The sequence below is a fragment of the Labeo rohita genome, chromosome 22 (genome assembly GCF_022985175.1).
Source record: "Labeo rohita strain BAU-BD-2019 chromosome 22, IGBB_LRoh.1.0, whole genome shotgun sequence".
In the NCBI taxonomy this organism is placed as follows: Eukaryota; Metazoa; Chordata; class Actinopteri; order Cypriniformes; family Cyprinidae; genus Labeo; species Labeo rohita.
Window position 1 is genome coordinate 61712570 of NC_066890.1, and position 16694 is coordinate 61729263.

General features: G+C 38.1%; 1 protein-coding gene and 1 long non-coding RNA gene across 3 annotated transcripts; one reads left to right on the plus strand and one right to left on the minus strand.

The window, feature by feature from the left end:
• Positions 1-3058: 3058 nt before the first annotated feature.
• On the plus strand, positions 3059-4957 carry LOC127153310 (uncharacterized). The gene is made up of 3 exons (XR_007825241.1): positions 3059-3344; positions 3467-3534; positions 4457-4957. It is a non-coding gene; the product is annotated as an uncharacterized LOC127153310 (long non-coding RNA).
• A 562-nt stretch (positions 4958-5519) lies between these two features.
• LOC127153304 (uncharacterized) lies at positions 5520-14242 on the minus strand. 2 transcript variants are annotated; one of them, XM_051094340.1, is made up of 3 exons: positions 14142-14242; positions 13556-13867; positions 5520-6065 (listed from the first exon to the last, which is right to left on the minus strand). In XM_051094340.1, the coding sequence occupies exons 1-3, from the start codon at positions 14197-14199 to the stop codon at positions 5944-5946; spliced, it is 492 nt and encodes a 163-aa protein (XP_050950297.1). In that variant the 5' UTR covers positions 14200-14242; the 3' UTR covers positions 5520-5943. The 2 variants fall into 2 exon arrangements, with proteins under 2 accessions (XP_050950297.1, XP_050950296.1); XM_051094339.1 differs by lacking the exon at positions 5520-6065 and adding an exon at positions 7253-7843.
• Positions 14243-16694: the final 2452 nt, after the last annotated feature.

The window sequence follows — 16694 nt, forward strand, 5'->3', positions numbered from 1 at the left end:
AGCTCATTTGCATTTAAAGGAGCAACCCCTTAAAATTAGATGATTTTTGCAGAGCTGATTTTGGCAAGGTAAAAAGGGTGTTGTTTTACAAAACCATTGAGAATTTTTAATCAAAGTATATTGGAGACTTTTCATTAAGACCCTAAAGAATCATATCAACTTGTGGAAAATGGGCATCCGATGACCCCTTTAAGAAAACACATGCAAACAGAAAAAAACGACAACAAATTAAGAAAACATATTCATCAGTTTGACAACACAGGGGCTGCAAATCCTCGCAACGCAAACACAAATACGGAAACGCGCTGCAAATCCAAATTATTATTTCATTTAATCATATAATCATTTATAATAATAATTATAGTCATTTACATATTCATTTTATTGATTCATTAATTGATTAGTCATTTATATTATATTATATTATAGTTGTTTTTTTTATATATTTTTCCATTGTTGTTTAGTCTTATGACTGTGTAGCTTCAAGGCTGTTTGTCTTCATGAATAAGAGATACAAGGGAATGCTTATAGAAACTCAAGGTTTACGGGATGTTGTTGTGAATCAGTTTGGTATAACAATACTTGTGTTTGTGTTCTTCAGACAAAGTCTGAGCATTGAGACAAACGCAACTAAGACTATTCAATAAACTCTGCTCCTTTTTATCATCATTACTTCATCTCCTGCTTCTGCTCTTCACTTTCATTGGCTTTTTCCTCAGTCAACTTCTTGGCTGATAGAAGACTGTTAATAGTGTTTGGGGTATTTGGGGCACCAGACAAGACCTCCTGTTAACAGGGTTTGGGTATTAGACTACTCTGCTGACGAGTTGTTCTGATATTGGACAAACTGATATTTTCTGATTGGATCTGGCGTCCGGGGCTGGATCTTAATTGTCTAGGCATGGAGACAGCAATCTAAAATGACAAAGATGCGACCATGTTCAGGAAACAGTCGTGACTAGCAAGTTCATTTCCACAACAATGCATCGTACTATGTAGGTTAATCAGCAAGTTATGTTGTTGTACGGGACATGCACCCCTGGTCAGTCACCCAGATGCCCAGCCATTGCAGCGATACTCATATGTGAACAGCAGCATTGATTGCACAGTTAATGTACCACTGAAGACGTTTTTCTACTAATTGTACTTCTACTAATGCTGTCTAAACCATGGTAATGTGTGGAAGCTGCAAAGTTATATAGAGAAAGACTTTGTAAGCAGGAGAGGGTGTTATATTTTGACAAACTATGCTACGCTTATTAACGCTGCTTTATAATGCATTATACAGATGCTTGATGTAAACGCCATGTAAACCTTTCTGAAAACAGACAATTCCCTTCAGAGATACATTCATATAAACTCCTATCCCAAATTCATTATTCAGGAGTTTCTTCCAATATTTCATGTATCGTGAACAGTGAGATTGATCTGCCTGCAGTATTTCCTTCTCTTTATGTCCACCTTTCCACCTTTCATAGATTAAATATAGTAATAATGTAATATTTCCACACAAATTGCATTGTGAACATGAATGCAGTGCAGTGAATGTACACGTTGCATGGGACTGATGACCCAACAGTTCTTCCTTCTGTTTCTTATCCCGACATAGTGAATTACTTTCAGTTCTTTGTTTCTTTGCCAAGCCCATGTAAGTTCTGTTCAGTTTAATGGCATTGTTTACATTCAGTGTGGCCGCAATGGCAGACTTCAAGATTGATGACGTAATGTGAAAACACTCTATACATGTATGCCAGTGTCCCAAGGTCATTTAGAGGCACGAAATTTACTGAACAGTAAATTGAGCAGTAGAGTAAATCGTTAGAAAACCTTTTTTTTTTTTTTTTTTTTTTTAATAAATGCTGTTCTTTTTAACCCGTGACTTTAAAATATGCTAGCTGAGCCCCCAGGGTGAGTTTTTTTAGGCGACCGTTATTTAGAACGGATAACCTTACTGTTTCCATGGCGACGCGTTGTGTTTGTCAGTGACACAACGCAGCCACTATAGCCTGTATGACAGAGATATCGCTTTTAATTCATTTCTTCTTTTTTATTCAAAATATTCACACACTTGCTTACCATGTCTTCAACTATCTGATATTTAGATTCACGAATACGTGTAAATGACTGTATTTTGCCGTTTTAAAACCTTTAGAATTGATCTGGATCGTGATCCATAATGTGAGTTGGGCGCCGCCATGTTTGTTCGCGCTGCCGTTCAGAGAGTCCTGTCAGTCGGATTTACAGGCGTAAATTCACCTGTTTCTCCCGAAATACATTCAAGTAAGTGGCTGGTGAACTGGGAAAGGAATGGAGTGAATGGAATGGAGTGCACTATGTGTATCTGATAATAATGAAATACGTCGGCAAATTATACTCGAATGGATCGTTATTGCTGCTTCCATAGACATCCGTGTGTATTTTACGAAGATGTGCAGTACACCACTGGCTATCTAAACATAAAATGGGTGATCAAAAGTTCGGAGACTATGCACATGATAAACAACGTTAGTCTGTTTGTGTAATTTCACCCGTAAAGTAAAAGTGAAAGCCGTCTCACTTTAAAGCCGTTTTTCTCTAAATTACATTCCTGAAAATCATGGCTATCAGCCAACTTAAGGTAGCCATAACTTTGGTTATGAACAAAATAAAAACAGTTCTGGAAAGGGCTTGAGCTTTCATATGGTATCAAAACCTAAAGAAAAGGGTAAAATTTCACCATGTGTTGGGTTTTGCTAGATCGCATCACATATATATAAATCAAATACACTGTAAGCCCGGATTTTGTATCTAATTAAACCATTTAATTACAATTGAACACAATATTTAAGTTTTACTGCATTGCTTATAAAATATAAGTAGATTCTACTAATTTGTAGACATATTTGAACCTGTGAATAAACTTAAGTTAAATTAACTCGTATTATGAAATTTATCTCCTGACCACGCCTCCTCCACCGGTGCTGCGAGTAACAGCGCCATTTTGTCACTGTGATTGTGTATGAATTTAAGCTGTGGATGAATATGGAAATTTAGATTTAGATAGTTCTATTGGTATTGTTTTCCGCCATTTATCTTTTATCACGTCCCTCGAGAAACTCTTTGTGATCGGCAAAAGTTGTTGTTCGTCTAAACGACGGGACATTTCTCATCCGTTGATAGCTAGTGTTCTCACTCGCCTGCGCTTGAACCCCTGACTGGCGAGTTCGACTAACATTTTTTGCCTTTTTCTTTCAATGATTTCTTTTTCACTCGAGGAGCTGTTGTTTGTGAGGAGTGTAAATTTAGTTTTACTCATACAGTAGCCGCGATTCCAGCCGAGGAGCGACAAAGGTGGAGCTAATATGGTGAGTGCAGTACGTTAATGTACCACGTTTAATTTAGACATGGCTATTGCTTGAAAGCGTAAGTTTTCGTTAATTAGCGGTATAAATACAAAGGCGGATGAATATACTTCTGTTCTATCTAGGTTCAGAGTCCTCTTAACGACTATCTTGTTTTGGAAGAAAGAAGAAATGGAAGAGATGCTTTGAAAGTGTAAGTATGATCCTAATAACTGATAAGAGAGCACTGCTATTTACACATTTTCCTCCTGGTTTCACAGACAAGGCTTAAGGCCAGTCTCAGAATAAAATAACATGTTTAATAACATGACAAGGAGTCTTTACTGAAAATACCTTGTAATGACATATTTTAAAATATGTCAGTGCCATTTTTCTTTTCTCAAGATGCACACCAGTAAAGTTTTTAAGGTGTTTTTATAAAAGCTATTTAAGTATCTTAATTTAACTAAGGCCTAGTCCTGGCTTAAGCTAAGCCCTGTCTGTGAAGCCCTGTCTGTGAAACCCTGTCTCTTTGTTCAAACATGGAAATTATTCAAGAACAAAACAATTTCCTTGTTCACATTTATGCCACCTTCACACCAAAGTTCAAGATCAACTGTATGTCGTGGGTTAACTGAGACCTGTTCTGAGGATGATCACTTTGACTAGCACAGTGTGTGTCAGAAGATTATTCATAATGATGATGGTGTGAGTCTGTCCTGCACTCATTCCTGTTGTTTACAAGCTTTCCTGAATAACACCGATCTTCCTGACCATATGCCAGTAGTGTTTGTATGTGGATTTTACTTTAAATATTCTGTAGATGTACAATTAAACGTAAACCCTAAAGTCTAATTACCATCTGTAAACTGGAAATTTTCTGAGAGCTGTACCACCTAACCACTGTATCTGACTGCTCCAGATTAATTTAGACATTGATAGTGTTGCCATAGAAAAGCGCAATTCCCAGTCTATTGACATGAACAGCTCACAAGCTGAACATCACAATGTTGTCCTCTCAGAATTAAAGTAATTATGACATGGTGTGAAGGCAGCATATGACTTTGAGTATTTAACAACAGCATTGTCTAACTGACTTGATAATGTATTTGTCGTTCTGTTTCTTCCTCTGTTAGGAGGCAGCTGACAAGACAGACTTCAGTAAGAATCCTCAGCGTTGATCAAGAAAGTTCACAGCTCACCTCATCTAGAGTGGGAATCATCTTGGAAGAAAGCTTGGTAATGGATGAACTGACCAATCTCAGGCCTTCTATGTCCATTGTTTTCAGACTGATTTCCCTGCCTACACCTGGACTATCCTAAGTGTATGAAAAGTATTTTATATTTTTTGTCGGGAAAAGGTGAGCTGACACCTAAAATTCAGTATTGCCAATAGTGTGAACTCAGAGTGTGGAAAAAACATATCGTTTTGATGCTGTTTGTTGCGATTCTGAGGAAAACTTGTTTGTGTGCTTAACGATAAGTTAATTTGTTGAACTAGTATCTTTTTGAACTTTTTTTTTTCTCCCATGTTTTATGGGGAAATGTTTTCAGGATATGAAAAAATGGTTTTGTTGTGTTTTCAATTGAATATTTGTAATTGAATTGATTTAAAATAAAAGGGAAAATTGCATTAATGTTCCTTTATTTGTTTGCTTTTTTCTTAATTTTCTAGGTTAACAAATTGGAAAAATAAAACATTTGATATAGATTTAACTTGGAAATTAGTATATTTGACTTAAATATAATAGTTATAATAATTGCAAATGAAATGATGTTACAAAACATTTTAAGTTAAATGAAATGACCTTTGTAATTCATATTACAAAACATTTTAAGTTAAATAAACTTTACATTACTTAAATTTTTTAGGGCAACCAGTTTCCTCCAATTTTTTAAGTAAATTCAACTTATCCGGGTTTAGAGTGTACGTATGCAACATATTAAAAACAACAACAAAAAAGGCTGTATTTACCTAGTTAAAATAACATGAATTGAATTTGTAGGTTTTCTAATTAGGCACTGAACAAGTAGTTCTATCAGTGGCCGTTTTGCTATCTGTCATAGCAAAGCAACCAAAAATACACAAAAAACACTGATCAAACTTAGTTTTTTTCCTTTTCGAAAATTATTTTAATTTGTATATATTGTAAAGGAACACAGAGAAAGAAAACCTTACTACACAACAATACCACACTACTTAACAAAACAGCGCATTCTGAAAAGCTACATTATTCAAAACAGCGAAGCTTTACCACCATGCTAAATTTCATTAAACTATTTACATGCACTGACTTAAAAAGCCTCCTAACATTGCTAACACTGATAGACTGAACCAGTAGGTGGTGTTATTGATGTGAAAAAAATTATTAAAAAAAAAAAACAATAACAACAACAAAATCCACCTAGTGGTGAAAGAAACTTCTGTTATTCTCAGTTATGGTTTAGCCAAAACAACTAAAGCAACTAAACTATAATTCATAAGGTCATTCAATATGAACTGATAAGCCAGTTTGTTTAAATGTAAAACTATTCTGACAAGGGTTGGACACATTAACAATGTTAGAATATATAATTTATCTGCGAGGGTTTAATGATGATGATGATGTCTGTTTTGTCATCTCTACTTTTCACCTTTCCTGGATGTGATGTCATACACCATAAAAAAAACAGCAGCCACACCCACCACAGCAGAGATGACCAATCGAGTCACAGCTTCAGTAGCATGACAACAGAATGTGCAATCTAAGGAGATAAAAGAACACAATGAAAGTTTTAACAGTGAAGGACATTTATTATAGGAGCTGAAGTGTGTAATTTCTGTACAATATTTGGCACACAATGAAAATGACAAATTAATTAATCTAACAAGTTTCCTGTTTCATCATTGGAGGGAAAAATATTTCCCTTTATTTTAATGAAAGCATCTCAGCAGATAGAAAAGTCAAGATGAGATGTCAGTAAAGTGATGTTAAATTAATTAAAAATAATACTTGGAATGAAATTACTCATAAAGGAGCAATCAGTGAAAATCTAGAAAGACTGTCACATGTACCTGGACATGCCTGACATAGTTAAGTATTGGTGAGATGTGTGGTCTGGTTGGTGAATGAATAAGCCACAACACAGCTGTAGGAATCATCCAGACACTGAACCTCCAGAGGTAGAGAGTAGAAGGTGACACCGGAGTCGATTTTCAAACCTCTCCCGTCCCACTCCCACAAAAAAAAATCCCATCCCATCCCAATCCCACGAAAAAACTGGGAGAAAATCCCGTCCCGTCCCAATCCAACGAAAAAACTGGGAGAAAATCCCGTCCCTTCCCAATCCCGGAAGAATGACTCCCATTCCCTCCCACTCCCGTATTATGTTTTTTTGGTGGAATCTGCCAGTTACAGTAAAGAATACAGTATAGATCACAATATGCCCTTAACTTTTTTTTACATTAGTTGAATAAAAATGAAAAATGTAGGGTTTTTTTTTATTATTGAACCGAAAGCCATCTTAAACAAATGCAGTGCGCATTGCACACACTAAATTTCATGTAAATCATTCATGCAAACGTTTCCTATTTTAATTGGTCCATTTGAAAGTAGACATTTCACTCTATAGATATATTTTTCTTGTCTCTAAAGCAAATATACACGGAGTTTCGAAGTGACGCGCTCAAGTTCACAGAGACAGACGGCAGAAAGCGCGTCCTTTTTGCTTTAATTAGTTTACAAAAGCGCAACGTTTCCTTGTTTTTCTGAGTGCACACAAATAAACGTTGAGTCTTTATAAATTCGAAAGATGCCTATCACTCTTATCTGTATGACCAAAAATGACGATATTTTAAAAGCAAGTGACCGCACCGGCGCCTCTGTCATGCAGTACCGCGCTACTATTCGGCTTCCACACTCGCACTGACACTTCAATAGCGCACATTTTTCTAGTTTTTTTTTTTTTTTTTTTTTTTACATTTTTCTACATACATCTTTCAGATGAAAAGCCATATGGTCGATGAATGATAGGTGAGCGTTTGGATATCCTGCTGTATTGCCAGTCGTTAACGATTTGTCCGTCATGAACTCACTTGCTTAACCAGCCACACCAAAGCATACAGAAGGAGAGCATAAAGAGACAGGTCAACTAGAATTAAGTTCAAAATTACAATATATCGTTTATAGTTTATTTATATAAAAGGTATATTTGTGTATAAAGTTGGGTTTCATAGCGTTACGATTCCCGGTCCCGCCCACTCCCGCTGACATTTTTTCCTATCCCGTCCCAATCCCGTGATTATTACTGATTTTGTTTCCCATCCCGCGGGATTCCCGTGACCCGCGGGATTCCCGAAAAAATGTCAGCCTCTAGTAGAGAGAGACTGATACTGAGATCAGAAACACGGATGCTGGACAATAAACTGTTTCCTTTGTACCAGGAGAGAGTCACATGACTCACTTTCACCACTGAACACAACAAAGAACAAGATGATGATGATGATGAACAGTCTCTGGTAATGTTAGGAACAGGCAGACAAGCTGAAAATAAAGACAAACGAGAATGAAATGTGGGTCAGAATGCAGTTATGAGGTTATGAAATAAATTATACAATGCAAAAAATGTAGACGTAAATATGCAGTAAGAGCATTTTTTTTTTTTTAACCCACAACTGTGCTAATTAAAAGCACAGGCCCATCCACGGAGCTAGAGGTCTGATTTCATGCAGATCTCCAGTAGCACCTGATCAGATTTTTTTTTGTGCTGGATTAAATTCCAGAAAGAAAGTTGGTAGCAGTTACTGTTGAAACAGGTTTCCTGGTTAATAATTTGGGAGGGAATTGAAATTTGGCACAACATCTGCCACAAGAGCATCATTCAAAGAAAGGATTGTATTAATTGTGGTAAACACAGAGAGAATTTAATATATAATGTGTTCTCAGGTACCTCCGGGACATGTTGTCGATGATCCCTACTGATTTTTGTGCAGATATGTCAAATGGTTCACAAGATTTTGCAATTTATGACACATTTCAAAATGGCGGACACACGGTTCAGCTGAAAATTTATATCCTCAGATTTGGCATGACACAAGGAATCCACTGACACCAATATAATGATTTTCTGACGAACTGTTTGAATGTTATAAGCATTTTTGGTATCTCACAACCCATAGGTGGAACTGTTTCCAAATATGGCATGGACCAGTTCAGTTCATGGTGCTGATGAAGCATTGAACTCTGAACATGCAAGCAATGCAAGACAATGTTTAACATTCTATTAGTTGTCAAAATTAATTCATTGCAACAGTTCAAGCGTAGTACAAAGGAAAAAAATCTGCAATAATGTGAAAAGGGGCAGAAGTCAACAACACGTAAATGTCAGAATGTAAAATTAGTTATTTTAATGCATTTAAAGATGGTTTCATTTTCATACTTTACAAATGAAAGAAAAATTAGCACATATTTTCTAGTACAGCTGCACTGTGCTCACATTTAGCCTACTTATGCATTAAATTACAAATTAAAAAAAAAAAATACATATCATCTCACACCCTATTGTGATCTCGAATTGCAGAATATTTCAGTAGGCTACATGTGCTGAAGTGCACGTCTAAAAAATCTCCTGTTTGTTGTGGTCATAAAGATGGGAGGATCTAGAAAATCATTTTTAGGTGGCAAAGGGGTAGCATGGGGTCTATGAGGGGTGGTAACTGTTACAACCCTCTATTTTGTCTCTTCTTTCTTTTGAAAGTGTTTGTGTCCAGGGGATCTGATGATTGGTTTCTGCAGGCTAATGACTAGACCATCGTGGTTGGTGCAGTCAGCTCTAGGCACACCTAAGCCCTGATGTCAGTTCATTTGGAAGGAAACTGTGTTTTGTTGTAAGGAAGTGTTGCTTTGGCGTTGCTGTGTGTAGTTTGCCCTGTGATTATTTGTTCTCTGATAGTGAAGCTGTTTTGTATTTTGACCCAATTGCCTGATTACTGACACTGTTCTGGACTGCCCCTTTCAAGTTTGTAAATAATTTGTATATAAGTGTAAACAGTGAGAGCTTGGTAAGGAGGTAAGGTAAGTAAGATAAGGAGTCTGACGCCTTTTTTGTTTATTGTACCCACTTTTTGGACTTTGGTTTTGGTTAGGGAGTAGGGTAGTATATTTTATTTTTATTTTCTTTTGTTGGATACTTAAAATACCGTTTTTTTTTTTTTTTTTTTTTTTTTTTTTGGTCAAGTCAGCTCCTGAAAAGATTTCCCAAAATATTTATACTGCGTGCTGCAGTTTGCTCTTTTCATTATATCATTAAAACTTCTAAAAAGACTCCTTGCTTTACTCTCTCATTTCATGTGGTGTCCTTTATGCCTAGATGGGGCGTAACAACACCAAAGAAAGCCCCCATGCATAGTTTTGGGAGATTTATAGTCTGACATACACAGTTGTGTTCACAAATATTGCATTACCATTAAGTAATCATCTATACTATTTAAAAGAAAAAATAAATAACAACATTTCAATATCCATCATGGCACCAAGTCAATAAACAATATAAAAAAAACTTCAACAGGTTATAAATGTTTCTGAGCTTGTATCACTAAATAAGACATGCGATCATAATAAATTACTGCTTAGGTGGTATAAATGACATATTAGTGCAAGTTTAAGATGTTAATGTTGATTTATTGTTAATTTCCTAACATTACAAATAAATATAATAATATCAAAGCACTGAAACTGGATAAATTTTGGAAACAGTGTTCAATTTTCTGTTATTAACAGAGGTGGGAATGTCTGTAATCATTCAGACCACACCATCAACCATATTAGGGGTGTTGTAATATACCGGTATTGACGATAATCAAAGCAATAATGAAATAACAACATCATGTTAATTTAGGGTGTGACAATATTGTGTGATGACAGTATTGGTGGTAACCACAATATGCATAAGATTTTTACGTTAACACGACACGTAAATACTTCAGCACCAGTACCTGGTTGACCTCACTGGTGGCAGTATTGCACCTTAACGCTGACACCTGTCTAACAAGAAGACGACGCAGTGTGTGTAGTTACTTCTTGAAGAGTGATGTCATTAGAGCGGGAGCGTGAGAGGCTCTTTCCACACTTGGAAAAAAGTAAGCAGTTTTCTGTGTTCATATATTTAAATAAAGGGTGATTCTTTTAATAAGTACCATGTTTTCTTTTCTCGTCTTATTTTTTTTTTATTTTTATTTGCAATCAAGTTGTGCCCAATATGTATGGTAACCCTCATTCCCTGGAGGAGGGAACAGAAACTTTGTGTCAAGTGATACGACACTAGGGGTTGCTCTTGGGAGCCCAAACACCTCTGACAACATTGAGAAAAGGCCAATGAAATTGGGTGTGCAGAATTTGCATATCTGACCATTCCCCGGACATCCGGGTATAAATAGGGTAACGTGGGATCTGCTCACTTGTTCTGCTCTGAGAAGTCGAGAAGCATCTCAACCCACTCAGAGGCAGTCCAGAGCTGTGGCATGAGGGACACAACATCTCTGTTCCCTCCATCAGGCAACAAGGGTTACAATATGTAACCAAGATGTTCCCTTTCTGTCGTTCACACCGGCGTTGTGTCACATGATATGACACTAGGGGTCCCTATACTAAACGCCACAATTGCCAGACTGTGTCACAAGTGCATGGGGGTGCAGATATCAAGCGGCCAACTTGTTAGAATAAATGCACCTCACCTCTTCGTGACCTGCCAATGCCGAAGCCTCAGTTGGAGCCTTTCCTCGTAGTAGAATCATAGTAAGCAGCTGAGAATCTTGGAGACGTTAGGTCAGTGACTGTCGGAGAGACACTACGGAGATCACATCCTACCTGGAGGGGAGGTAACATGAATAACGTGTAAAGACTTGCAGAGGGAGTGCTACATAGGGAAGATTCTGAGGTGGGCTCCATGCAAGGAGAGACTATCAAAACTTAGAACCTAGAGACAGAGCCTGTCTCAGGGGAAAAACTGCATGTTAGGGAATATAATGTGGAGAATACACACATGGGGCCACAAGAGGAGCCACTACATGTAGAGCACCAACCCAATACAAGAGTTCACATGATCAGACAACCTACCTTGTATTGGGTTCTAATAGCAAGTTCCTCTGCCGAACTTGGCTACGCATGCTAAGTGATGAAAGGAGTGGTTCAGGATTTACCCAAGGAAACTTACTGAACTTAAGAAGTGTAATCATCCTGAGGGGGGAAGCACAATAGCAAGCTCTACACCACACCAGTCTCCTGAGTTGAAGCTCTGGAAGATACTGGCTTCATTTGTAGATTACAGCATCTAGCGAATGTGTTAGGTGTAGCCCAACCTGCAGATCTACAGTTGTCTGTAAGAGAGGCCCCATTCGCCAAAGCTGCCGAAGCCGTGACTCCCCTGGTTGAGTAGGCTCTCACTCCCAAAGTGCAGGGTAAGATCCTTTGCTTGGAGACAACATTCGCCTTCTGCTGACCTCCAAAACAGACAAAGAGCTGTTCAGAATGTCTAAAACTTTGAATGTGTTCGATATAAATTTCACGGAGCACGGACTGGGCATAATAGAGATAGGTTGGGGTCACCTTCCTGAGAAAGGATGGCTTGCAAGGTCACCACCTGACCTCTGAAGGGAGTGGTGGGTACCTTGGGTACATATCCAGGCCGGGGTCTCAGGATGACATGAGAGTCTGCTGGCCCTAGTTCTAGGCACGAGTCGTTGACAGAAAGGGCTTGGAGATCTCTCACTTTTTTAACAGAGGTGAGTGCAGTCAGGAGGGCTGTCTTCAAGGAGAGGGCACTGAGATCGAGTGACTGAAGGGTCTCAAATGGACTTGCTGTAAGGCCTGAAGGCCCACAGACAGATCCCAGGAGGGGATGAGGCGCAGCCTGGGAGGGTTCAACCTGTGGGCACCTCTGAGGAATCGGATAACCAAATCGTGCTTCCCCACCGATCTGTTCAGACCCCTGAGGCTTCCTGACTGTTGCACATGGTGCCCCAGCCTGTCTTGGAAGCTGGCCTATTTATACCCAGATGTCTGGAGTGTGGCCAGCTATGCAAATTCTGCACACCCAATTTTATTGGCCTTTTTTCAATGTTGTCAAAGGTGTTTGGGCTCCCTAGAGTGACCCCTAGTGTCATATCACTCAACACAACGTTGGAGTGAACAACAGAAAAGGATCTTTTATTAGAAATTATTTTACATTACAGATTGCTAATTCAGTAATGAACTTTCGGTAAAAAATAATTTTCATTTTACTACTGTAAAGTAATCTTGCAGCAGATGAAAAGCACTAGAAAAGATCAAATACTATTGGATGTGATAGTTAGGGTCAACCCATAGTCCAATCAGAAGTCCTCTCTTAGGTGGCCATGGATGCAGAAGGCCTGGCAGTTGTCATGGCATCTTATCTGATGTTTCTAAACATTTGTTTCTGTTCCTCCAGAAAGATCCAATCACAGTGTGGCACATCTCCCTCCACACCAGCAGTTAGAACGGGGCCCTGCCATAAACTGGTTCTCAGAATGACATTTCAACTTCTGTTCACAACAGCGGGATGAAAAAAAAAGTCCCGTGCAGATCTCTACACTAAGCCACATTTCCTGCATCTTCTATACATTACCAACTGGCATATGAAGTTATAAGAGCACATGGGTACTGCTGTGGTGTTTTTATTTTAAAAAAAATTTTTTTTTAAATTGCCTAAATTGTTACAGGCGTTACACACAGCATGAATGCAATATTCAAGGGCTGTCCAGAAAGCATACATCCATGTATTAGGAAAAACAGACACATTATTGAAGAAGATACAAAATATAAGATACATTGTACATAGGACAACGATGCCTCAGTCCTCTTCAAAGCTGATTTTAGTTTTGGGAAATGCCAGAATTGACAGGGCACCAGATCTGGGCTGTAGGTGGTTTGAGTCACCTGGGTGATTTGATGTTTTGCCAAAAAACTCTGCGCAAGACACAACGCATGGGCTAATTGTCGTGATAAAGCTGCCAATCGCCAGTTGCCCGTAGATGTGGTTGTTTTCTATCGTATTGCATCTCTCGTCTTGTATTTTTCATATTACACGTCTGGATACTTTATAGTCAGTCCTCGTATACCATGTTTTGTTTCAGTACACCAAAGCAAATCAAAAATGTAATGTTTAAAAAAAAATTGTTTTGTGAGGCTTGTAACCACTTCCGTAATAAATAATGTAGTGAACTGTAATTCTCTACTCACCATAGACAGTAACATTGAATGTGTGTGTGGTCTTTTTGCAGCTGCTGCAGGTGATGAATGCTTTATAAAGTCCAGAGTCTATGGTGTTGATGTTTGTAATGGTCAGAGATCCAGTCTGATTGTCCAGCTTTAGTCTGTTATCATATACAGTGATCTTACTGAACTTACTGATTTTAGCTATGAGTGATTCGTTAGATCCAAACTTCCACATGATCATAGTAATGCTCTTTATTTCAGTAACAGAAATGTTTAGAGTGACAGATTTCCCTTCCATCACTGATACTGACTTCACTTCATCATCAGCAAATACACCTAAATAACAAACAGAAACTTTAGTTTCTTAGTTACACATACACATCAGGCACACATTTATTACAAGGTAAAAAACAAACAAACAAAACAGACATCTGAATACGCACATTGTAATATATTGGACATCGAATTTTGGCTTAATGTTAAGAGTTAAATAAGTCAACTGAACAGTGGTTAAATTTCCTTTCTTTTATTTATTGGTGGTGGAACTGAAGTTCATTACAGCTCTACAAAAATAACAAATATAAAATCATAACATGTTTCTTCCACTTACCAATCAGTTGGAAACAGAACAAACAGCAAAACGCACATATCTGAAACATTTTCTTCATTATATCAGAGGTCTAAAATAATTAGTCCAGTTTGAAACCCCACGCAGACTGAATTAGACCACGCCCCATGTCTTCAACTACTCTTTGTCCTTAAAACCCGCCCCCAAGGCATGTTAATCCAAATGACTGACAGAAAAGACACCCATCAAGTTGTCTCATTAAAAACTCTCTCTCTCTCTTTGTTTTTTGGTCATTTACGAACTGTTACAGAGACAACTGCCAGGACACTTTTACATTGGTATGTGGCTTGTAGGTTTGTTTTTTTTCAATAGGGTAGACCGGGTACAGTTGGTACACTGAAAATACGTAATGACATATGACATTTCCTTCACTTGTCTACTAAAATATTAATACTTATTAACATCCATAAGTAGGTCATATTAGCTCATAAACACAAGAAGCTTTTTTGGTACAGTTGGAACAGTACCCGAGTACAGTTGAGACATGCATCCGTAATGCTGTAAAGTTGTAATGCCATCTAACCAATTCACTGCAACTGTAAAATACCTTTAAAAATGAATGTTCAGCAGATTTTTTTTTCCATTCAGTATTTTATTTGATTATTTGTTTAGTTAAAAGTAGTTCATTCTTAAAACATTGTACAGTAATGGCAAACAGTAATATAATATTTAATTTCAGTTCATCATTTTAATAGTAACAGGTGAAAATTTGAGTGACATTAAAAAACACTGAACAGTTGCAAACAGCAATAATTAAACGGATCAAATGCAAACAATAATCTAATAAACATAAGAACAATAAACATAATAAATAAAACATAATAACAATAGCCTAATAAACCATAATAACAAAGCAAAGGTCATTGTCAAAACAAAGATATATTGTCTGAATGTGACTATTAACTTGTGATCTTACATTGTGCGACTAAACTGCATGTGCCGCAACAGGATTCTAGTGCATGTACAACTGATACATTGTGTCTCAACTGTACCCCGCTGACCACCTCGAACATTTCTCTAGATTTTATGGTGAAATACGGTGATTTTACAGTTTTTAGAGCACAGATTAAGGTTTACGAAAATGAAAACTTTAACAGTCATGTAAGCATGAGAAGCTATTCATTGTGGAAGGGACATGGTGAAAAAAAAAAAAAAAAAAAAAATCTTAGAAAAAAAAAAAATCTTTGGACTGGAGAACTGCATGTACTTCAAATTTTCTACAATCAAACAGCGTGCTAATACGCATGTGTGAATCAAAATTCACAGATCAGACTTTGTTGCTCACTCGAGTTATTTAAGGTGTTTCAAATCTACCCTGTACCAACTCACTCAAAAAAATGAACAAGGAAGGTTGTGCACTTTATATTTATATTCAGTTTACTTACAATAATTGTGTTTGTTGACTTGAAATGTTTTTTTCTATTAAGGTCCACATAATTATGTCTCAACTTAACTGTACAAAATCCTAACGCGTTGTCTAAACACAAACCATTTATGTTAAGTAAAAAATTCTTACATCCAGAGGGTGGCAATATAGTGCGACGCTAACTGCCATGAAACCCCAAAGAAGAAGACAAGCGTGCAAAGATATTTGAATCTCTGCACACCTCGTGACCCCCTGCGAAGTTTTCCTTGGTTTGGGTTTTGACAGAAGGACGACTTGCCTTTTCAACAGCGGGTAAAGGTAGGAGGATATTCTTTTTTCCACCAGTATCGATCTTTTTTATTTGTAATAAGAGATATGTTCTTTATTTTTGGCCTGCTTTAGTTTTAGAGAGTTCTAGTGTCTTAGACACGCTAGCTTAGCCACGTGGTGCAGGTTGGTCCGCTGCATATTTCCAAATATTTGGGCGAAAAGAAAAGTAATAAGAGATTCATGGATTAAAGTTCTCCGTTTCTGGATTTCTGTTCACTGGAGCAAATTTGAAAAGACGTGGTGTATTCAGCCCTCTTGGGGGTCTCTCCGTGGCCCTCTTAGGTCTACGGAGTGCTCCCTTTGAGCTGCTTGGATTAGTCGAGCTACAAATTTGGTCGCTTAGACCTCACTCCTGATCACGCTCACTTCCATTAAGAGGGTGAGGAACCTTAAAAATTTAGTCCGGCTATTCTCACGTATTCTTGAGATCCCGGTCTGGTTATGTGCCCGGCATTCCCACCTCTCACCTTCGGGTTCAGGTGGTGGACCTGCAAGCGCTGCCGCCGGAGGAGGCAGACCCGGCCTTAGTGTTGCTGTGTCCTGTTCGTGCTATTCATGTTATTGGACAGCACCCAGAGAATTAGTTGCTCCAAGCAGCTCTCGTTTGCTACGGATCAGCAGATGGGGAATGCTGTCCTTGAGCGGAGGTTGGCCATTGGGTGGAATTGGGGCCTCTTAGTGCCAAGGTGAACTGTGCCCCCGAGGAGTCAAGTCCACTCTCTGAAGAGTTCTCCTCCTAGGCGTGGGGCACAGTGCCTCTCTAGCAGACATGCTGCGGGCCGGGTGACACCCATCACTGCACAAGATTCTTCTTGCGCTGAGCTGTGTCCTCCCGTGTG

Coding starts and splice junctions, on each gene's coding strand:
- LOC127153304 (XM_051094339.1), bottom strand. CDS start 14,199: ATGAAGAAAATGTTTCAGATATGTGCGTTTTGCTGTTTGTTCTGTTTC. Junction 13,868..14,141: donor GTTCTGTTTCCAACTGATTG/GTAAGTGGAAGA, acceptor TTTGTTATTTAG/GTGTATTTGCTGATGATGAA. Junction 7,844..13,555: donor ATTCAATGTTACTGTCTATG/GTGAGTAGAGAA, acceptor CTTTATTTTCAG/CTTGTCTGCCTGTTCCTAAC.